Source organism: Lithobates pipiens, unplaced genomic scaffold (assembly GCF_037356315.1).
Source record: "Lithobates pipiens isolate NorthernLeopardFrog02 unplaced genomic scaffold, aLitPip1_a1.2 Scaffold_16, whole genome shotgun sequence".
NCBI lineage: Eukaryota > Metazoa > Chordata > Amphibia > Anura > Ranidae > Lithobates > Lithobates pipiens.
This window is the reverse complement of record NW_027507748.1, coordinates 117,786,630-117,810,997: the sequence shown is the minus strand read 5'-3', so window position 1 is coordinate 117,810,997 and position 24,368 is coordinate 117,786,630. Positions and strand designations below refer to the sequence as shown.

Genomic DNA, 24,368 nt, shown 5'->3' with positions numbered 1-24,368 from the left:
ACAGAATGCCTCAGGGCCTGTCTGGAGCCCCTGCTACCTTTCAACGCCTCATGGAGAAGACCGTTGGAGACATGAACCTCATAGAAGTCCTTGTGTACTTGGACGATGTCATTGTCTTCGGGAAGACTTTGGAAGAACATGAGGCCAGGTTGGAGAAGGTGTTGAGAAGACTCAGCGAAGAGGGACTCAAGCTTTCTCCCGAGAAGTGCCGGTTTTACCAATCCTCTGTGAACTATCTGGGACACATAGTGTCTGAAAAGGGAGTGGCTACAGACCCTGAGAAGTTGGAGGCAGTTACCTCTTGGCCAAGACCGACAACAGTCACAGAGCTCAGATCTTTCCTGCGGTTCTGCTCCTATTATAGAAGATTTGTGGATGGGTTTGCCCGGATTGCCAAGCCACTGAACGAATTGCTCAAGACTGAAGGAGAAGAGGATGGTTTGGGACCCAGGAGGGCCGGTGAGTCGGTTCAAGATCAGTGGAGCCCAAGGTGTGAAGAGGCTTTCCGAACCTTGAAGAGGAGCCTTACCACGGCCCCAGTCCTGGCCTATGCCGACCCCACCAGACCATATGAGCTACATGTCGATGCCAGTCATGAGGGCCTAGGCGGAGTGCTCTATCAAGAGCATGAAGAGCAGCTGCGACCAGTGGCCTATGTGAGCCGGAGACTGACTCCCTCGGAGAAGAACTACCCCACTCATAAATTGGAGTTCTTGGCCCTCAAATGGGCAGTAGTAGACAAACTGAAGGACTATCTCTATGGGGCGGAGTTTACCGTAAAGACAGATAACAATCCTCTGACCTACCTCTTCACTACTGCAAAGTTAGATGCAACCGGACACAGATGGTTGGCTGCATTATCCGGATTCAACTTCAGTCTAAAATACAGACCAGGGGCTGGAAATAGGGATGCAGATGCCCTGTCCCGAAGATCTCATGTCATGGTTGATGACTGGGAAGACTGGACTCAGGTAGCACCGGAAGGAGTGCGAGCACTCTGTCAGGGTGCTGAGTTTCAAGCAAGAGGGGGCTCCAGAGCAGAGGAGATAGGAGTCACCGCAGTGGGAGTCCCTCAACCCTACTGTGGGGTAATTCAACTAGCAGAGGAACTCCTGCCAAAGCTGTCCAGAAAGGAGCTGAGCTATGACCAATTGGAAGACCCCATGGGGAGATTGGTCCTTGAAGCTTTGGAGAATGAGAATCCAGAGGGACTTCGACATCACCCTTCCAAGGAGGCTCGCCTGCTGAGGAAAGAGTTGGATAAGCTACAAGTACATCAGGGAGTGGTCTACCGAAGGGGCCCCTCTGATAACTCAGAAGATAAGTGGCAGTTGTTTCTCCCAGAGAAGCACCGAGAGACGGTACTAATTGCCTTACATGACCAGCATGGCCATCTAGGGGCGGAGAGAACTTTTCAGCTTGTCAGAAGCCGGTTCTATTGGCCCTGTATGAGGGCAGAAGTGGAGGAATATTGCTGTTCTTGTGCACGATGCATCCAGAGGAAGACTCTACCCCATCAAGCTGCCCCAATGGGCCACCTACAGAGTCAGGGTCCAATGGATCTGGTGTGCATTGACTTTCTCTGCCTCTAACCCGATTTGAGTGGATTGGGAAATGTTCTGGTGGTAACCGATCATTTCACCCGTTATGCCCAGGCTTTCCCCACCAAAGACCAAAAGGCCTCCACTGTGGCCAAGGTGCTCATGGAAAAATACTTTGTCCACTATGGATTACCACAGAGAATCCACTCAGACCAAGGAAGGGACTTTGAGAGTCGTCTGATCCGGAACCTACTGGACTCATTGGGAGTAGAGAAGACCAGGACTACACCTTATCATCCTCAAGGAGATGCCCAACCTGAGAGGTTTAATCGGACCTTACTAAACATGCTTGGAACTCTAGAGACAGAGAAGAAGCAACACTGGAGCCAACACATATCAGCTCTGGTGCACGCTTACAACTGCACCACAAGTGATGTGACGGGTTACTCCCCCTACCAGCTCATGTTTGGGAGAGAAGCAAGATTGCCGGTGGATCTGGCCTTTGGCATTTCCCTAGACCATGCCTCTGCTACCTCCCACAAGGGATATGTGGACCGACTTAGACACAATTTGAAAGTGGCCCATGAACGAGCTCAGGCAGCCTTGGACCAAAGGGGAGCCCGCAACAAGAGGAACTTCGATCTGAAGGTTCGAGTGCAAGACCTGCAGCCTGGGGACCGTGTACTGCTACGCAATCTGGGGATCCCTGGGAAGCACAAGCTTGCTGATAGATGGAGATCGGAGCCCTATGTCATTTGCAGAAAGCTACCTGGATTGCCTGTGTATAAGCTAAAACCAGAGGGGAAAGTGGGGCCCTTGAAAACTTGGCACAGGAATCATTTGCTCCCACTTACTGAAGCAGTCAGAATACCTCCAGTGAGAGATCCACCTGAATCTGTTTCCATTCTGGATACCCCAGGACCTAGCACTCGGTCTCAGACCTCCCGGGTTAGAGATGGACAAGATTCCCAACAAGGTGAAGGTGGAAGAGGAGAGCTTGAGTGGCTGTGGCCTTCATCAACTCCAGGAAATTCTGCCATAGATCTCCCACCTACTGAGGATACACAGGATGGGACACTGAACCCAGAAGCTACAGAGTTCATTCCATCTAGTGGTGTGCCTGAAGGCTGGGAAGATATCCCTAGCATTTACTCAGAAGAGGAAGGAACTGATGTTCCAGAACCAGTGATGCTGTCAGAATGTGTTCCTGAAGTAGAGCCTGTGGCACCAGAGCCTGAAGTCCCAAGAGAACAGAGAGCTCGCCGAGTTGTGAGACCCCCCAAGAAGCTAACCTACTCTCAAATGGGAGAGAGCTCTGAGGACTCTGTTGTGACTGCTAGAAGAAGTGCTGAACGCTCTAATCCTTCCACTGACCATTTGGTGGAGGGCAACCCCAGCTCACTCTCTGGCACAGTTAGGCAGGCCACTCATGTCAGTGTGACCTGTGGGACAGGGAATCCCACCTCTGAGTTCTGGTGGAAATTTCCTGTACCAACATCATACTCAGCACTTTCAAAATTGGTACAGGATATGTGTTAAAAGTTTATCTTTGGGGACCAAAGAGTTTAAGTGGGGGGAGTGTGTAGCGGGGTCTCTTTAAGAACTATAAAACTACTGTTCCCAGAACCCCGCTGGTTCCCAGGATGCTTTGAGTTATGCCCCAGAGACTTATGGGGGAGGAAATATAAGGAGGGGGAGAGGCCTAGTTCGCTCTCTTTGGACACCCCCCTCTCTTCAAGCAAGAGGAGATCTGTGCTGAACTGCTGAGGCACAAGGCCTGAAGCCTGGGCCTTGTGCTCTTTTCCAAAGAGCTCTCTGCCAGCCTAGTTGCACCTGAGAGACATTTTCTCATTCCTTGCTGCTGTACACCAGAAGAATTGAAGACTCGGAGGTCGGTGGATTCCTGTTCCTAGACGAAAAGGCAGAGAAACCGGACTTGGACTTGTCCGGGTGGTGAGAGCTGTTTAAAGACAGATGCTTTATCTTTATTATTCGTTTGGATTACAAAGTTGTTCTTCAAGTGCACCACCGAAAGATTGCTAGCGAATATTGTTTTACTGGACTTCCATCTAGATCAGTCAGGCCTGACTGCATAGGTAGACAGTGCTGGGTGTTTACCCATGTGGGGAAGTAGCTGAAAAAGGGCAGCGCTAGAGTTGCATAGCAATACTTTATTATGCTGATTACTCTGTTTATCTTTATTACTGGTTACTGCAGGGACCTGATTATGTGTTGCAATCCAAATGTTTGATTCATGTTATTCCTTTTATAAAAACAATAAGTAAAGTCAGTTATATACTTTCAAAGATTGTCTATGAGCTTGAGTTACCCACGCACGCACACACACAAATTTAGAGTATAAGTGATTTAATGTGTATTGCTAGATACTAACTGTGCCAGAGTGGGTAGTGCAGATTGCCGGGGGGTTGGCGGAGCTGTGCTCAGGACCCAAACCAAACTTGCGGCCCTCTTAAGTGAGGGTATCGCTATATTAATATTCCTGATAATTTCACATATTTATTTTTAATAAGTTTTTTTTGCATTACCTCTGCCAGATTAATTTCTGTCCACAAGAGGTCACCAAAATCATTTATCAAAATATGAACCTCAGATAAATTTAGCACTAACTGCCCATATAACTAAACTGATCTAATCTATCGGCAGTGCTGTAACATTTTGGGCTTGTGAAAAAATGCTGTTAAGTGATGTTGCTTTATATTACAATAATGCAATTAATTGTCATTTATCAGTTAACAATCTACAAAGTGCAAAGATAGAAAAAAAAAATTGGTGTGCCCAACCTTTGCCATTAACCACCTCAATACAGGACACTTACACACCCCCTTCCTGCCAAAGCCATTTTTCAGCTTTCAGCACTGTCACACTTTGAATGACAATTGCGTGGTCATGCTACACTGTAACCATGTGAAATTGTTATCATTTTCTTCACAAAAATAGAGCTTTCTTTTCTTTTGGTGGTATTTAGTCACTCCTGTTTTTTTTATTATTTTGTAAAAAAAAAAATAAGCACGAAAAATTTTGCAAAAAAAAGTTTTTCTTATTTTTTTGTTAGTCAATTTTTTTTCAGCCGATTACACAGATCGGGGTCGCGCCATGTCCTAGCAACACGGCGGGGCCACAAACTCCACGCTACATGCCCCTGGGGGGGCACGCGAGAGCAGTCGTTCTGGGAGGCCATCATATGACGTCCACCCAGAACAAGAGCCGCACCGCCCAGCCATCATTTGACGGTGGGTGAGCAGCAAGTGGTTAAAATAGCATCAATTCTCGATATTGGGTGTGTCCTTCTACTTGTATTGTATATAACTTGACCTGCTTGAAATGTAACAATGCAGAATGTACAGTATATACATAGTATATAGGCTTTGTATTTATCTGTATGCACCTTGTCCAAAATTAAGAATTAAATAAAAAGAAACAGCATTGATTTCTCCATATAAAGTTTCACATAGTGTTTTAAGTAACTTGACAAGTGGGCTGTTCCAAATGTAGCGCTACCCCCGCAGGAGCCGCTGGTATTATTGGGTCCTCTGTTCTCTCTCTGGCTTTAGGCAAAACTTCACTCCTGCTGACACCACCAGAATACCGTGGGCAGGAACTCCCAACAATCACAACAAGATTGCACACACTGACCTTTTAGAAATAAGCAGATTGTATTGGTAGACCAAAGTTAAAGAAGTAATTCAGTAGATCAGTAGTTCAGTGTCAACATATGAAAACAGTGCAATACAAATACAACGCAGAAAGCCCAGGAATCTTTAAGGCTATACTCCGTGTGTAATGCAGTCCTAAGAACATAAACAATAGTTCTGTGACTGAGAAATGATGCCCCAAGTGACTTCAGAGAACTACTAATAAGGCATAACAGGCTAGGTCACTTGAGGCCTCTCAGACAAGGGGCTAGGCTTAGGCCTGTGAGTTTCAAACACTAACAGCAACCCAGTCCTTCCCTCAGGTATGTCGAAATTCTGAGCAGTTCTTAAAGTAAAATTCTGCTGGCTATGTTGGGCCCTTTAATATTGGTGCACAGAAGCAGTGAAGTCCTCTCCTGGGGTGAAGTTCAACAGCAGATAAAAGTAGAGTTGGGCTCAGTGTGTAGGTAGGCCCCTTGGTGCAGAATGGCAGACATCAGGCTAGTTTCAGAAGAGCTGTGGAGTGGAAGAAGTTATGAACTAAGGTATCATGCCGTGTGGAGAGATGCACAAGGGGCAATAAAAGTCAGCATTCTGGGGTACTAACAGCTTTGGACTGTCTCTGGTGTTGATGGCTGGGGCTCTCAGATGAAAATGGCAACAGGGGTGATTAACCTCTACTGGCTAAGGGTCAATATAGGTAATGGCTCTCCTTGGGTATTGGTTGAGAAAAGATTAACAATTACTTAGGGTTGTTGTGTAAGTCAGTGACCCTCTCTCCAGATCCCTTTGAGGCAGTCAGTATGCGACAGTGTACAGTGATTCTGGATGATGGGTGCTCACACTCCTGACTAGCTCCTGACTTGGTGCTCGGCAGAGAAGTCCACCCTTTGGCCCCTACGCAGCTCTGTCTGATGCAGTCCAGCCCAATTTGGTTCAGCACAGCACAGCTCACACCCTTCTTCACAGTTTGCGCATTTCTCCTAACTGCTTGACTCCTTCCCGGGCTTTTGTTTATATATCATCCCTCCTCCCTCCTGGTGCTTATGAGCTTTGTAGCTGTGGCCCCAGTTCAGCTGTGTGTAGGATTCTCCTTCTGGACTACATCTCCCAGTCTGCCCCTGGCAACTGCATTCCAATTATAGTTAGCAAAAAATAGTTGGCACTGCCATCTTGTGGACAAATAAAATTCTACAGCTTAGTGACAGTGCCCAGTGTTACACAAACATCTAAGAGAACTAACCACAGTTCTTCTACAGGTTTAAGTGGTCTCAACTGCTTCTGCCTCCTCATGTAATCCCAGACGGGCTTAATGATGTTGAGATAAGAGCTTTGTGTTGGTTATACTACCTTTTCCAGTACTGCTTGTTTTCTTTTTTCCCAAAAAGATCTTTATCACTGGCTTTATGTTTGGGATCTTTGTCCTCCTGAAGATTACATTTTGGACACTTGCTCTGATGGTATAGCATGATGAATAAGTATACCGTATGCCCATGCTTTATGCTCATTTCGCCAAAATCCCAGCTACATGTTCAGAAATCCAAAAATCTGAAAGCAACCTTCACTACACTTCGCATGTAGGGACAGGACCCACGCTGGATAGGGACAGTGTATTTAGCCCTGGGGTGAAGTTCCTGATGAGGAGGGACAGACTAGGGATTCCACTGCTGACTCCACTATCCCTGGGATTTTAGTACTGTGACAAAGATCTTACAATCGCTCACCAAAGTGCCATTTAAATCGCTACTCTGCCTAACAGATACCCCTCTACTCAGATGCTGCTCCGATAATGTAAGCCTTATTAAGGGGACATTAAAGTGCTGAAATTATTCCAATGTGCCACTAACATTAAAAAGAAAACCACTCTAGGCAAACATCTCATAATGCATCCTGATAACAGGTGCTGGCTCTGCATGTAGAAATTAATCTAAGAAAAGACTGGACGCTGCACTCTGTTTACACCTTTATTGAAGACGGTTTAAAAATTATTTTGGTACAAAGACATTAATGAAAAGTTGACATGTTTCACGCCACTAAGGGGTGCTTAGTCGTAGGCTATGGCTAGGACTAAGCACCCCATAGTGATTTTAAACATGCCAGCTTTTCATTGATCCTATGTCTACAATGTCTTTATTCCAGAATCAATTTTAAACCATCTTCTATAAAGGTGTCAACAGAGTGCGGTCGTCCAGTCTTTTCTTCAATTCATGCTATAATATTGCTAAGAGTTTCTGCACCTGAGTAACTTAAAAAAATTCTATTTAGCCTAAGAGCAGAGCATTTAACCACTTAAGCCCTGGACCATTTTCCAGCTAAAGGACCAAGCCCCTTTTTGCGATTCGGCACTGCGTCGCTTTAACTGACAATTGCACGGTCGTGCGACGTGGCTCCAAAACAAACTTGACATGCTTTTTTTCCTACAAATAGAGCTTTCTTTTGGTGGTATTTGATCACTCCTGCGGTTTTTATTTTTTGTGCTATAAACAAAAAAAGAGCGTACATTTTGAAAAAAATGCATTATCTTTTACATTTTGCTATAATAAATATCCCCCAAAAATATATAAAAAATTTATTTTTTTCTCAGTTTAGACCAATACATATTCTTCTACATATTTTTGTTAAAAAAAAAAAAAAATCGCAATAAGCGTTTATTGATTGGTTTGCGCAAAAGTTATAGCGTCTACAAAATAGGGGATAGTTTTATGGCATTTTTATTAATAATGGTTTTTTTTTACTAGTAATGGCGGCGATCAGCGACGGACAATTTTGACACATTTTTGGGACCATTAATACAAAAATCAGTGCAATTAAAAATGCACTGATTACTGTAAAAATTTCACTGGCAGTGAAGGGGTTAACCACTAGGGGGCAGTGTAGGGGTTAGGTGTGTTTTTTTAACTGTAGGGGGCGTGGCTTGGTGTCTGACGTCACTTATCGTCTTTCCCTATAACAGGGAACAGACGATCAGTGACAGCCTCAGTAGGAAGCACGAGGAGAGGTTTGTTTACACTTACCTCTCCTCGTTCTTAAGCTCTGTGACCCGATCGCGGGACACCGTCGGCGTTGGGGTCTGCGGGTCCCGCGGTCACGGAGCTCAGGACCGGGTCGCAAGTGCGCCGCCGGTGGCGCACTCGTGACCCACGGCTGAGCACTTAAAGGACAACGTACCTGTACGTGCTTGTGCCCAGCTGTGCCATTCTGCCAACGTACATCAACGTGAGGCGGTACTTAAGCGGTTAAAGGGGTAGTAAACCCCTTAATGAATCCTATTCAAGAGTCTCTACCTGCTGTAGCTTTGTGTGGAGGAAAAGAGCATTGGAGCCAGTTGATATGGGGAGACAGGTAAGTAAGACAGCCTGTTCTGTAATCCCCTAGACCAGTGGTCTCTAAACAATGGCCCATGGACCGGATGCGGCCCTCTGCTTGCTTTAATGTGGCCCTTGGGGTGCTATTTCTTTTCACTGACAAAAATGAAGGGCACGATTCCTACCAGTGACATCAACAATGAAGCACAGTTCCTCCGAAGGACTCAAACAATGGTGCCCAATGACACCAACAATAGGGCCCAATGACACCAATGATGGGGCTCAATGATGGGGCACAATTCCTCCCACTGACACCGATGATGGGGCACAATTCCTCCCACTGACACCAATGATGTAGGATTATTTATGTCCACTGATACTGGGACATTTTGTACTCCCAGTGACCACAGTCCAGCCCCCCTAAAGTCTGGAGGACAGAACATTTTGGAGACCCCTGCCCTAGACTAAGGAACTGCAAGGGTAGAATGTTATATTTTTATTAAGTTAGGCTCTAACAATATACATGCATACCTGGAAGAATTGATGCCGTTTTAACCCTTTTGCTGCCAGAACCGATTGTGTTTTTTGCAAATATGTTTAAAAAATAATTTTACTGAAGCTTGCATAAATTCCCAAAATGTTCTATATTTTCTGAAAGCAGACACCAAGAATAGCGGTAGTTCAAATTTTCTATGTTACACCATATTACCACAAAGGTCTAGGAAATGCAACATTAATTTAAATTTATTTTTTAAAATGTAATTTTTTTCCCCATCACATTGTGGACAAAAAAAACCTTGTTACCAAGGAGGTTTGGAAGCAATCTGGCAACTGCAGAGGAGCCGAACTGCTTCAATACGACAGCCAGAAGTCAGCTTGTCAGATATTGTTGTTGGATACATTGTCCATACAACATATGGACCTGTTGGCAAAAAAGTTAAAGGCAAAGGGTGGACACATCAAATATTGATTTGATTTCGTTTTTTTTCTCTTTATGCACTTTGTAGGTTGTTAATTGATAAATAAAAACTATTAATTTCATCCCTCCCTGAACACTGCAGGCAATGCGGAAGTCTATTTGGATCGATGTACATATATGGTGGCCATATGCTCCCTTACAAACAAACATTCTTGGACATGATTTCTCAGATATATCAGGATTTTGTAGAAATTGTCTCTTGAAGCTGCCCTTTCTTCCTTTATACCAGGCATCATGTCCAAAGTCCATTGTCAGTCAGCATCTAGAGCCCTGATCTCCAGGCACTGGGGATTGACCACCCCTTCATCAATTAGGGAATATTGCACAACTTTACAATGCCCACATCAAAACGTTCTGTGGTAAATAAAAATAAAAAAATCAGTTTTAGGCTTGCATGTACTAAAGCCTCATACACACGATTGGATTTTCCGCAGAAAAAAACTCTGACTTTTGTCCGGAGGCGTGTGCCTGGATTTTGTCTTGCATACAAATGGCAAGGAATTGTCGGCCAACAAACACGAACGTAGTGAAGTAATATGTGGGTTTTCAGATCTTGAGCTCCACCCTTTGGGCTCCTTCTGTTAATTTCATGTTAGTAGAAATTTGTTGAGTGTTGATTCGCCCTTTCATTTCGCACTTTTCAGTTAATTTCTGAACGGCCGTTCCTCAACCAAACATGTTGTGGAATCGAAGGAGATAACGTGTTATTTATTATTGGCCTTGGAGTTATTGCTTTGACTCAAGTCCAGTCAGGAACAGGAGGAGGAGGAGGAGGAGGAGGAAGAGGAGGAGGAGTTCTTGGACCAAAAATTGGTTGCTTTATTAATCGTGACCAATTATGTCATATGCCTTTGCTGCGGGAGCTCCAGGAGAATAATCCAGATGATTTTCGGAATTATCTCCAGATGACGGACCCCTGCTTTTACCGACTCTTAGCATTGTTGACCCCTTATATTAAGAAGCAGGGCACATGCATGGGGCTTTTATTACATTTTTTGGTTGAATAATAATGATTTGATTTGTTATATTTTCTATATTTTTGGATGCTTAGAATGCACTTTTTGGTTAAGTTCTATTGGCAGATAGCATGTCTAATTTTATTTGTTTTCTTTTTTGAATGCACAATAAAAAAATGTGAAGAATACTACTTGGCTATGTGTTTGAATGTTCAAATGAGAGTTTGTATTTTTTTTTTTAATGTAACTGCCTACTCTCAATCTAAAATTGACAAGGGACACCAACATAGTTGTATATTTAATCTTAAAAACTACAGGATAGAAACAACAGTCTGCGCCAACGGTGGCCCAATGGTTCGCGAGAGTGAAGGATATTGAGCAAATGGAAGATACGACCTCTGCCTTGCGGGATAAGTCAGAAGAACATAAGTCCAGATGGTTCTACTGGGATCTCTTTCGCTTCTCTAACGAGTTACACCAATACACGCTAGGATCCACTGCCTAGGATCCCCACCGCCTGTCCAGTACTATCGATCTTGACTCCCGGGGGGGAGGGGGTGGAGTCCCCCACCCTGTCTGTCCCCCCCCCTTTTTTAGTTTTTTTTAGTTTTTTGTTTTTTTCTCTCTCTTTCTTTCTTATCTTTCTCTCTCGTTTCCATCTCTCCTTTTTCAATTAAAACACAAAAAGTGATGGGCACAGAAGCTTCTATCCACCCTGTATTAGACTTCAACTAGTGATATGGGCCAGACTGCATGGCCTCATTCACTTACGTGCTTTTATTTTGTATAGTTGATTTGCTGGATACGCTTACCATAGCCTATATGCAGTGTCTATATGCAATGTGAAGTTGTCTTATTGTTTTTATCTGTGTCACATCTTTAAAGTAAAGAATTTAAAAAAAAAAAAAAAAACTACAGGATAATGGTGTTGTAGTAACTTGGCAAAAAAAAAAAAACATAATATTATTCTTGATATCACTAGAAAAAAAAGCCTTTGAAAATGCATTTGCAATAACTCCATCAGTATCTTCATTATTATCCCTTAAAAGAAGAAGAGAATTGTGCGCTGCATTTCGATATTTCATAATCTGCCACGTCATGAATGTTAATTCTCCATTCCGAATGCTAGTTTACAAAACCGACCGCTTCTGGCTCGTCCTTGCTTCCGAGCATGCTTGTTTGTACTTTTGACTTTGTCTGATGGACTTGTGTACACACGCTCAGAAAAGCCGACAGACATTTGAAAATTTGAAAACCTGCCATCCAACATTTGTCCGTGGAAAATCCAACAATTCCGATGGCGCGTACAAACGGTCGGATTTTCCGCCAACAGCCTGTCATCACACATTTTCCGTCAGAAAACACGATTGTGTGTATATTTTTATTGCCAATGTGTGATGTTCTAGAGCATTTTCCCTTATGTTTTTGTATACTATTTACTTCTCTAAACACTTCAACACATATTACACAAAAAAAACTAATACATTTCATTCTGATTGAGCATTCTCACTTTACATTCACAAGTGTCTAAAGCTTTTGCACAGTACACATGCACACACCCATTAGACCACATAATAAACAACCTTGCCACTGCCCATCTACACACCTACCTTGCAATTTCACATTTACTGACATCCAGGCCTCTCTTGGGCATGAAACCCATTCCTCTCTGAGGTTCCTTACTACTGAAAGTACTCAAGTAATGGACATAAGGAGCTTCCGTTGTTATCTCAAAGTATCGAATGCTGCTATCACCCTGAAACAAGGCAATGGAAATAGTACATTCCTTACATCTATTTTCAAAAATCATATCGCTAAAAAAGGAGTAAATATTCTAGTACAATCACCTGTTTCAATTTAGAAATTAATTTTGAGAAATTATAAATACATAAAGCAGGACCTAGACATCAAATGAAATGGCACAAATGTCCAAGATTGTATAGTCCACTCCCAACCGATCGGTTTATATATTTCGGTTTAGCACTAAGACAAAATATGCTGTAGGTAATATATTTACATACGTGTTATTGCTGTAATATTGATGTTGTTAAATCGCGCTGTTCATAGTACATAGTTACATAGTTAGTAAGGTTGAATAAAGACACCAGTCCATCCAGTTCAACCTAAGTTAGTGTCTACAATTGTCCCTATCCCTATAGGGATGCTAAATAGATTTTTTATTGCTTACAATGACAGTAGCTGGATGTCTACACAAGGAAGGCTTTTACAGGTAAATGACATGCATAAAATATATTAAATACACATATAATCTTATATAAGGATTATCACTGACATGAAAAGAAAACAAGAAATTTACCTTGCCACAGAGGTAAACTACACTGGAGTCAGGATCGTAGAAAGGGAGCAGTACACCATTACTGGTATCCATTTCTTGTAAAGCTATAGGCTCTTCAAAGTTACTCTATGGGTAATAGACAAGGCAGATATGATTTAAAATTTCAAGGAAAGCTCTTTTAGCTGTCTGATTAGTTGCATGCTACACTTCAATCATGACACACAAATCATTAATAAACATTTGTTAACAGGGTAAGGGGTGGTTGGAACCTCAGCTAGGTTTCTATTGCTGTCTTTGTCCCCGCTGAGGAGATTTCTCTCTGTATTTGTTTGGGTGGTCAGTGTCACTGGAACTAAAAGTGAGGGAAAAGCCACAATATGAATTTTCTCTGGAACAGAAAGGGAGAAGAAAAAGTCTTCCTAAACCGGAACTTGTTTCAGAGAAAAGTGTCTGTCTGAAGAGATTTCCTCTACGGAAGAGAAAGTGAATGGAGGTCTCCCCAACGGGACACAGAAGACAAAATGAACGGCATCTAATTGGGGTTTCACCACCACTCTATCCAGAATAAAAAAATAAAACAAACAAGTTATGGCTTTATATATACTTAGCTGCATGGGTACAATAGTTAATAAAACTACATTTTACAGTACAATTTGACTATTAGGTCTGAGAGAAAACCAGGGGAACCTAACCACATTACTTGGTAATCTATTATAGGTTATTAGACCAAGCACGAATATCGCTTCACAGGTTTGTGTGCCTATAAACTTTTATGTTACTCCAATGTATTTGTGCAGACCATGTTCTTTATTTTTTTTTTATTTCTTTGTGGTTTCTGTCTCAGGGTTTACATTAAAGAAGAATGTACGAAAAGTCGTAATATGAGCTCCAAGATTAAAAAAAAAAAAATTAAATTTAGAACTAAATTAAAACAACTTATTTTATTTCAGTGACATGGTGTGTGGCTGAGTCACCGCATTCTTATTTCCTTAGACAGCTGCATATTTAAAAGTGACATCAATGATATATTCAGCAATGACCAGCACATGGAATGTTTCCAGCAAAACATCTCCACTGAGAAATGTAAATGGTTTAATGAAAAGAGCAAATAAATAACAACGCAAAGATCATTTTACATATTTTAGCTGGACAACATATGAAATATTTCATGTCATAGTAAACCAACAAACAATTAGGGGCACTAAACTTTACCACTTAATTAAAAAAACTCCCAACTATGAAAGGTTTGCACTTAAAGGACCATTCTGATGAAGGGAAAGAGCTCTAAAATGGGTCAGTGATGACAGAGATAGAAGGGAAGGTAGATAATGTCTGCAAGTTACACTCGGTGTGATTTCCAATGTTCAGTTGGCAGCGAGTGGGTGCTAAATTCAAGACTGAAGTCATTACCAACTTACACATTCAGTACTGTCCTTTAAGAAGAGTCTGAATGTTTGAAACTTTGCCAAAACATGGACATGTTCTAGCTGGTGCAGATTTCGGTTTCTTACAGTGTACTTTGTTCTCCCTGAAATAAATACAGCCATGAGACTGCTGAATTATTGATAAAGTCCTTCTAAATTTTATTATAGATCAGACATTTTATTTATAGATTATAGAGAATGGTGAGCCAGCATTTATCAATGGATTGCATTGGTTTTCCATCATGGGTGTCTGTACATTACCCCACATTAAGGTCAACCCAGTAATCATAACATTTGCTTCGTATACTAGTCCTAACTTGATCGTACTAAATAATGTGAGGATATGTAAATAAGGGCACCTTTTTGCCTCTGCTGCCTATGGGTAGGTGCATGCTGCTGGATTGGCATGAATTTATCACTTTAGTATACTGGATGTATTGGACAATAATTGTTTCTGACTACAAAGTGCCTTTGGTTTCCCTTTGGTCATTTCGCACCATTAGATGTAAAGAGATTTTAAACAAAGTAATAATGTTTTCCGATGCCTCTGTGATAACATTCTATTGATGCAAAAATACATAAAGATGAGTGAGCCTTTTATATGAGAACCTCAGAGAATAAGATTAAACGTGTTGCCCACAGCAAGCAGTCGGATATCATATTTAATAAAAAAAACATCACCAAGCTCTCTTTGCATTTCAATTGCGTACAAAGCATAACTTCAGTGAAGGTTTCATTTTAATTTCATTTATTTAACAAAAAGTAAAAAACATACACTAAATAATCCATGACTATGTGTGGAATCAGTAAATTTGTTATGTGTAAATATTAATAATAAAGACTTTCAGATATAACAATGCTACTCTGTGGCAAATAAGATCTATGAGCTGTTATACTTTTGATTATAAATATATAATTTGATACAGATATTAGGAGATTTATATTATCCATTTGTCCTGGTAAACACTGTCACAGGGACAAAGTGAGAAACATTTTTGAGTAGTCACCACAAGAGAAATATGGGAAAATCTTCCAATGGGAACATTTGTTTCGGTGACAACTGTCCAAGATGGCATTTCCCTCACTTTTTTTTCTCACTTCCTGTTGTGCCCTAAAGACAGGGGGTGAAGAGGAATCTTCTCAATTTAAAAAAATAAAATGAAAAAAATAAAATAAAGGTTAACATGCTACTCTATGGCTACTGGCTTTAGATATACTTTATTGTGCATCTCTAGCCAAACATTATTAAGGGATACACTTTAACTGTATAACAGAACTTGAACTGGTTGTTACAGGCAACATATGAAATCTTAATTTCTTGCCATTTCACATATAAGGCAACTTCATCAAAGTCCAAAAAATATGTTTTATTCTGCATTTGAATATCGGTTAAAGTGTTTATATCACATTTCAAATCTAAACTTGATAGCCACTGTCCAGGCCTATTGACTGAAATACAGATGGGGGATGAATGTGGGTGACGTGGCGGATGAGGATTGGGAAGAGGCACTAGCCTCCTGTAGCTTGGGGTCCCGTAAACTGTCGGACCGCCTTACTCACCTTTATATTCTCCATAGGTCCTAGCTAACACAGACTCGCCTTTACAAATACAAAGCGGACCACAGCCCAGCTTATCCTAAATACGGAGACCCAGGGGGAACATTCTACCATCTACTATGGTCCTGTCCCACCCTTCAAGGATATTGGTGGCAGGTGGTTAAATTCCTCCATGACCACATGGGATCTCCTCTGACCACATGCCCCCGTCAGTGTTTCCCCAGGAGGAAAAGTATCTTAATATATTCTTGCAGGAAACCTTGGCCAGGATGCAAGTAGCTAAGTCCTGGATCAAAGAGTCCCCCCCCCCACCATCCATTAGTTGATTAGGGCCGTCAACTCCACCCTCCCATACAAAAAAAAAATACTTTTATACAGGGGTTGCCCGACTAAGTACAACAAAATTTGGGACAGGTGGCTGGAGGACCCCTCCACTTGCACTGACGAGGAGTAATCCTCATTTATCATGTGCATCTCACTGCATCCCTTGCAACACACCCCTACTTTCCTAACCACTGTTTGTATATTTCCACAGACGGCTGCATACCAAGCTATGTGAACAGTACTGTGCTGTCCCTTATCAGGATACAATCAGTTCTACTAGCCAATGGCTCCAGTACCCCTTGGTATCTTACCTATTATACATTCTGTATGGTTATGCCATTGCTTTATCCTTATGTATAATGCTGGTTGCACTTTGTGCTTGTTTGTGTACTTTAATATGCTCAATAAAACTCCATTTTGATTACAAAAAAAATCTAAACTTGATGCATAGCTGAAAAAGAATTTGGAAGTGGTCTGCTAAACAACAAAGAGCTTCTTATAAGTAACACAGCTTTTTATATTGTGATGTCTACCTGCCCCAGTATTCTTATACACCACATGTACATGTTATGATATCATTAGTAATGGATGATTGTTCTTTACTTAGATCATACAATCACTATATTTCGGGGCAGTGGTGTTAATGATGTATCCACAAAAACATTGAGCTGTCTGTAGTTTATTTATTATACTTGGAATAAGATATATTTTGGGTTGGAAACCCTGTTTTACCCTAACCACATCATTTCAATAAATACATGTAATTACATACATCAATACATATGACATTTTGTGCCCCATGGTCAGAATCTTATTTTACAATAAAAAAATCAAAACTTTGGTTAGAATACACCACAAACATCTTCAACTGTTACTTGGTTAACTTGGACGTAACCATCATGCTTTGCAGCATGGCCAAATATATCTGCATATGCCATGCTGACACACTGCATTCTGAGCCCTGGATTTGCACTGCTATTGGCCACTGTAAGCATAAGGACCATGTTGGAAATTCTGATGTCCGTACAGAAACAGAACCTCTAGCAGCAATATATACCATTCACAGATTCTCCAAATTACTTTCTATTGACTGGGTAATCATAATTACCAGATGCAAGAGCAACGTAAAGTAGATTAAGAGCCAACAAGAAAATAGAAAAATTATTGGGCATGTTAGTTATGGGACAACAAATTGAAGAATAAATCATTATTATGAGAAAACAGGTCAGATGTGGCTCAGGCTTGAGGGTCACACTTTGCATAATTGGTGAGATACAACTTGGCACGTTCTGTGATGTAATTACTTATTGAAGTTTCTTGAGAAAAACTGACACCTCCTTTAGATGCAATTGATTTAAAATATCTCTAAAAGTCCAGGAAAGTAAAAGCCACATGCATAAAATTTAAGCCTGGTGCAAAGGCAGGGATTATGTACATAGCAACTATCAGCACAACACATGAATAACTATCATAAAACTTTGACTGTGTGCATAGGGTAACACAGGTAAGTATAAAATTTTCGATTGCTCCATTGGATTTTGGAATATTAGGTACTCGTTCATAGAAAATCTTCTTCTACCCTTGCAAACCAGGAAATAACATGGGTGCTACTAGCGCTAATATACAGTGATGTAATACCCAAAATTTTATGACTGCTCTAACAAACAGACAGGAAAGGGATATGATCTTGGCCTTATGCTTTGGAAACAGTGACAATAGCAATCAAATTCCTTGGACTTAGCATTGTGGTTGTCATTACCGGGTCCCATAAGCCCAGTTCTCTCTGACTCATCCGTGTAAAACCAGTTGTAAATATATTTCCATCTCTGGTAAAAATGGCACGCATTGGTCTCATCCCCTCATGGGGGGCACATTTCTCCTGTGAAGGTGAGGGTGAGAGGTAAGGTGGAAAACACACTGATCATAACATGTTTTTAGACACAAAGGCTCACTGTCCTGGCAGGAGGAACAAGACAGTATGTTACTGACTCCTAATCCTCTGCAGCTATAGTTTCCAAGGTGACCCTGGATGAAGAGCTTCACAGATTTGTCAAGAATCCAGAAACTGCTGACATCTCTGCCAAAATGTTTTGACCATTGTTTGCCAACTGCACAGTTACTATTCTTTAATTAATTTCAAAGTGACAATATGCAGTAGTAGAGTGTTGTACTGTGTAAGCCATCGATTAATGCAAGAAGTATGGAGTCCAATTGATACATATTATTGGCCATCTTGAGCTATCTTGAGCAAGCCTTTTGGATAACTCTGGTCTCTTCTTTTAGTAATGTATAAAGCCCGAAAAAGGGACCTGATTTATCCTGAATGCTTGCATCTTTAACTACTCAAGTTAACCAATAAGGATTGTCATTTTAAAGTCAACATTTTCTGCAAAGTGGCAATATAAATATGACACCCACTGCCTCACATCATTGATATGCTTAACCCGAGTCACCAGATAACTTGCCAATTTGTGAAGTATAAAGACTGTAACAGACTGATCATTTTGGGCTGCCTTATCTTTCTCTTTTCTATGTGCAGTAACAGGCTAGAACTACAGATAAGCCTAAACAGTAACTGTATAGGAAGATATTTTTTATGAGTGACAGGTGAAAACAGGTGATTTTTTAAAATTGATCATGTAGCCATCTTTGGCTACATCGAGATTATTGTGTTCTTGTGGTAGCTACTTTACTATGTTAATAATAATATATTTAATGAAACTCTAATTTGACATTCAAGAGAATGCAGCCAATCAATTCAGTGGGAATAATAACTATGTTCAGATAAAATTGGATAGATTGAGTGCATATTAGTTCCACCTTCACAATTCTAAACTGCACACTGTACAGGTGGGCTATACATGGCCATGGTATGGATGGAAAGTCAAATTAAATTGCAGTAGGAACAAGCTATAGAACCTACATGTCCAATAACTGGGACAATTGGGTTCGCAGGTGGCTTGGAGAAGCTATAAAACATTATAGAAGTCCATTTGCAGTAGGAACAAGCTATAGAACCTACATGTCCAATAACTAGGACAATTGGGTTCGCAGGTGGCTTGGAGAAGCTATAAAACATTATAGAATTCCATTTAAATGTGGCTTACTACTTCCAGCTATTGAAAGTCAAGGTTTGCATCTAACTTGAGCTGCCTGGACCTGTAAAAAACACATTTCAGACAGGCAGCATCTCACTAAAATTACTACTACAACTGAGCTAATTATCCCCCAAAATCACTCTTTGTATTATATTAACTCTGTTAATGTAACAACTTTTTTTTCCCCCTAGGTCATATTTTCTCATGTGTTTAACTGCATGGGGATAAAGTGTTAAAAGAGAAAACATAGAAGTGTTAGTGCTGTGGACATCTCTATTGCTATAGTTTGAGCTGTTCATCTTTCACTAACTCTTATGAAAAGCATCCCAATAGTACTCTTTTTACCATACTGGCAGTGCAGTGGCAAATTGGAGGTCAGTTTTGTCCCAAGTGCTTTTTTAGCACAGATGTCAGTAATATCAGTAATAAAGAGCTGCATTTAACTATTAATCGAAAATATGCTCATTACCTCATCACATTAGCAGTCACCTTGGTATGACTGCAGACCTCAGGAAGTCAGTATACGTAAAGATATTTATAGGTAGAGTAAAAAAACATGCAGAACACCTTCTCATACCGGATCCCACAGCGCCAGCTGCCGCTCACTCATTCTGCTGAAACCGGTGGTGAATATTTTGCCTTCAGATGTAAAAATGGCTTTGACTGGTCGAGCCCCTTCATGTGGCCCACTTTTTTCCTAGTTGTTGGTTAGCAGGTTAAGTTCACCACAGCAAATTGAAAACACAAACATGCATTAAATTAGGGTCACACTTAAACACAAAACATTAGACTTAGTTATTTAGTGACACACTGGGAAAAAAAAGTTCAATCTTTTCTTCAATCAATAGAGGAACAGACTACAATATGTATTTCTTTGTGTCAAGCCTAGTGGAACAGAATAGAGTCAAAAGTACACCCAATGAAAATTGTTGACTTTTTCATCATACAGATTTTTAAAAAAGGCACATACTAGATCTGCATTCAAACAATGTCTACAGATAACGGTGAACTACTTGAACAAATGGCACATAAAAATGACATAGCCTATACAATCTTATTATAGAAATAATTGAAAATGCAGATGTCACATAGAAGACGTTGTGAACACCCCTACATTTACCACCACTTTAAATCCAAGGAATTAGAATCTGGTGTTGCAGATTAGGTTTACTTAAACCTCAGATCTCTAGAGTGGCATTCTCTTTGCCATTGACATGTTTGGTGTCATCATCCCTAGATCATAGGAACTCTTTAGGGCCCACAGAAAGAAAGTAGTGGATGTTACGAGTCTGTCAGGGGATTAAAAGTGACCACCAAATTATTTGAATTTAGTCATCGTACTGTAAGGAAAATAATCTTGTGATCTGCAGTTAACTATGGCAACAGTTGGTGTTAATGAAAAAGAGTAGCCCATTTCAACCTGCATGTGAGGTATGCTGGGTTTGCTCTATAAAAAGAACATTAGAGCAAGGCTACATTGAATATATAAACAAAGACCAAGCCTTCTGGAACAAAGTGCTCAGGACTGATGAATCAAAAATTTAGGAGACATGTTTGGCGCAAACTGAAGACAACATTTCAAAATAACCACCTCATACCAACTGTGAATCATGGAGGTGGAAATTTTATGGCTTAGTGTTTGCTATGCTGCTTCAAGACCTGGGCAGCCTGCAGTCATTTATGAATTCTGCACCAAATCAAAGTCTTCTTGAAGAGAATTTAAGGCCACTTGTCCAAAAGCTGAAGCGGAGTGGATAACAGAGACTGGATAGGTTATGAAAAAAACCTACAAGGCGTCATTACTGCTAAAGAAAGTAATGCCAGCTTTCAAGGCCATGGGTGTTTTTTTTCCATAAGTATATCACTGTAATCTGTAGGTACTGCTTTGGGTAAAGATTAAAGCTGGGTTCACACTATTGTGAATTGGATGCGGATTTCTCCGCATCCAATTCACATAGCAGGAGAGTGTGACCGGCTCTCCATTGAGCAGGTTCACACATCTCCACAGCAGTCCTGTGCATCTTTTGGTCCTTTTCAGGTCTGAATTCAGCCAAAAATTTGGGCTGAAATCAGACCTGAATGGGGACCCACTGGACTCTTGCTGTGAGCCAGAGTGTGCTGCAGTGGGAACCCAGCCTTAATGTTTGCATGTTGAAAAAGTCATCAATTTATATTAGATGTACTTACTTTTCACATAAATGTACATTAGCAACTATAACCAAAAATGTGTCAACTAGCTGTACATGAGAATATACCAGGCTGAAACAGAGCTTTCCTTGTTATGTCGGGGTGTATGTTAGTAGTCTATAAATTTGAGTGTTTCTGGGAAACCGCTGTCATCAATCAAATCCTGTGAGAAGGGAGGGAGGCCCCAGAGGAGGTTCTGGGCCGCTTTGTGCAAAATCATTGCACAGAACGGATAAGTAGAACATATTAATTATTTTAATTTAAAAAAAATTCTAGTGTTTACAATTTATTTTTACGCTTAATTATAATGAACCATTTTATCTACCTTTACAGTTTTCATAAGGACCAGATATAATTTATTACAGAGTGTGATTTGGAATATCAGTCTAGAACAGGGTTTCTCAACCTGGGTTCCACAGAGAGGTCCCCAGGGGTTCTGTGGTTCCGTGGCAATCTGCCTGTCAGTTGCAGGCAGCTGACAGGTAGATCACATCCCCTCTGCTAACACATGCAGAGATAGGCAGTGGCTGTGATAGAGGTGGCTGCGGCTTTCTGTTCCTCAGCAGCCACTCCTCCCCTCCTGTCCATCCCAGGTGCTTGTATGTGACATCATCTGGGATGGACAGAATAGGAGGAGGGGTCCGTAGGGAAGGGCGCACCACTAGAGGACTGATGAAAGCTGCTTCTGCATACAAATGAAATTCATACAGTAGCATGCCTAGCTGTGTGCCCTACAATGTGCTCTGCAGTCTGTCCCATGTAATGTGCCCTGCTGTGTGCCCCACATCGTGCCCTGCTTCCCTCTCATGTAATGTGCCCCGCTCCCACATAATGTGCCCTCATCCCTCTCGTAATGTGCCCTCTCCTCTCTCTCGTAATGTGCCCTCCTCTCTCTCGTAATGTGCCCTGCCTCCATGTAATGTGGCCATCTCTCATGTAATGTGTCCTCCTCTCTTGTAATGATGATGATGATGATGAAAAAATGTCCACTGATTACTGTATAAATGTCACTGTCAGGGAAGGGGGTTAAAACTAGGGGCGATTAAGGTGTTAAGTGTGTTTCGCTAGGTGTGTTTCTAACTGGGGGGATGGGACTGAGTGGGAGTAGAGACAGATCGTGTTTTCCTACTTATTAGGAACACGTGATCTGTCTCTACTCCCCTGACAGAACCGGGATTTGTGTGTTTACACACACAGATCCCCATATCTCGTTCTGTCAGGAGCGATTGAGGATGCCCAGTGGATATCGCGCCCACCAGACACGTGAATTGGACCCGGGGACACACTTCGGCAGCCTTCTATAGCATCTTAAAGAACTGACGTATAGCTATGGCTATTTGAACAGCCGCACCAACCTGCCACAGTATAACTGCGGCGGCTGGTTGGCAAGCGGTTAAACTGTTATTTTTTTATTTTTGTAAATGTCATTTTTGTTGTAGCATATCCTAGAGCAAGAATGAAAAATAATTGCATAGACCCCCCCCCCCCCCCAAATGTATACCAGACCCTTTGATATGCAAAAAAAAATATATGTGTAAGGTACCCTCAAAAAACCCTACCAGATCCTTAATCCAAGCATGCAACTTGGCTGGCCAAGAAAAGGGTAGCAAAGTACCTTGTCCCCTTGCTGTTGTATGGGTCTGCAGGGAGGGGGCTTATCAGAATCTGCAAGTCCCCTTTAATAATAAGGGGGTGCCCTCCACCCCCCTATTACCCAGCCCACAATGACAATGAAGGTGTGCTTTCTAGCAAGTGTTTAGCACAGAGGGCAATCTGTAGGTTTCCTGCATGTACACAAGTAAACACATCTATAGCCTCTTACAATTTATCTTAAAGAATCACATAAATCAATATACAGTGCCTTGAAAAAGTATTTATACCATTTTTGGTTTTAATAAAATGTTATTCCCGCATTTTGTCTTGTTACAACCAAAAAATGTAATTTATTTTATTGAGGTTTTATGTGATAGACAAAACACAAAGTAGTAAATAATTGCAAAGTGAAAGGAAAATGATAAATGTTTTTTAACATTTTTTACAAATAAAATATCTGAAAAGTGTGGCGTGCATTTGTATTCAACCCCTCTTACTCCGATACCCTTAACTAAAATCTTGTGGAACCAATTGCCTTCAGTAGTCACCTAATTAGTAAATACCTGTGCGTAATTTCTCAGTATAAATACAGCTGTTCTGTGAATTCCTCAGAGGTTTATTAGAGAACATTAGTGAATAAACATCACAAAGGCCAAGGAACATATCAGTCAGGTCAGGGAAAAAAATTGTGGAGAAGTTTAAAGCAGGGTTAGGGTATAAAAAAAAATAACCCAAGCTTTGAACATCTCACAGAGCACTGTTCAATCCATCATCCGAAAATGGAAAGAGTATGGCACAATTGCAAACCAAAGAAATGGCCGTCCACCGAAATTGACAGGCCAGGCAAGGAGAGCATTAATCAGAGAAGCTGCCAAGAAGCCCATGGCAACTCTGGAGGAGTTGCAGAGATCCACAGCTCAATGGGAGAATCTGTCTACAGAATAACTATTAGCTGTGCCCTCCAGAAATCTGGCCTTTATGGAAGAGAGGTAAGAAGAAAGCCATTGTTGAAAGAAAGACATAAGAAGTCCTTTTTTCTGTTTGCAAGAAGCAATGTGGGGGGGACACAGCAAACATGTGGAAGAAGGTTCTCTGGTTAGATGAGACCAAAATTGAACTTTTTGGGTAAAAGCAAAACGCTAATTGTGGCAGAAAACTAACACTGTACATCACCCTTAACATACCAGCAGGGACAGGGAAGCTAGTCAGTTGATGGAAAGATGGATGGAGCCACATGCAGGGCAATCTTAGAAGAAAACCTGTTAGAGTCTAGAAAAGACTTGAGACTGGGGGGGAGGCTCATCTTCCAGCAGCAAAACGACCCTAAACATACAGCCAGAGCTACAATGAAATGGTTTAGATAAAAGCATATTCATGTGTTATAATGGTCCAGTCAAAGTCCAGACTTACATCTGAAAGGGAATGTAGATTGTCTAGAGATGGTTTTAACCCTTC

At 41.3% G+C, this 24,368-nt stretch overlaps 1 protein-coding gene across 2 annotated transcripts in view; it reads right to left on the bottom strand.

Moving 5' to 3' along the window:
- CORO6 (coronin 6) overlaps positions 1 to 24,368 on the bottom strand; it is a 157,322-nt gene that overhangs the window by 27,762 nt on the left and 105,192 nt on the right. The window contains exons 6-8 of one of the 2 annotated variants that reach the window (XM_077480346.1): positions 19,711 to 19,830; positions 12,752 to 12,856; positions 12,045 to 12,190 (exon numbers count right to left, since the gene is read on the bottom strand). In XM_077480346.1, coding sequence (XP_077336472.1) covers positions 12,045 to 12,190; positions 12,752 to 12,856; positions 19,711 to 19,830 — 371 coding nt within the window. Of the gene's footprint in view, positions 1 to 12,044; positions 12,191 to 12,751; positions 12,857 to 17,794; positions 17,915 to 19,710; positions 19,831 to 24,368 lie in introns of both variants that reach the window. The other variant, XM_077480345.1, reaches the window with a different exon arrangement.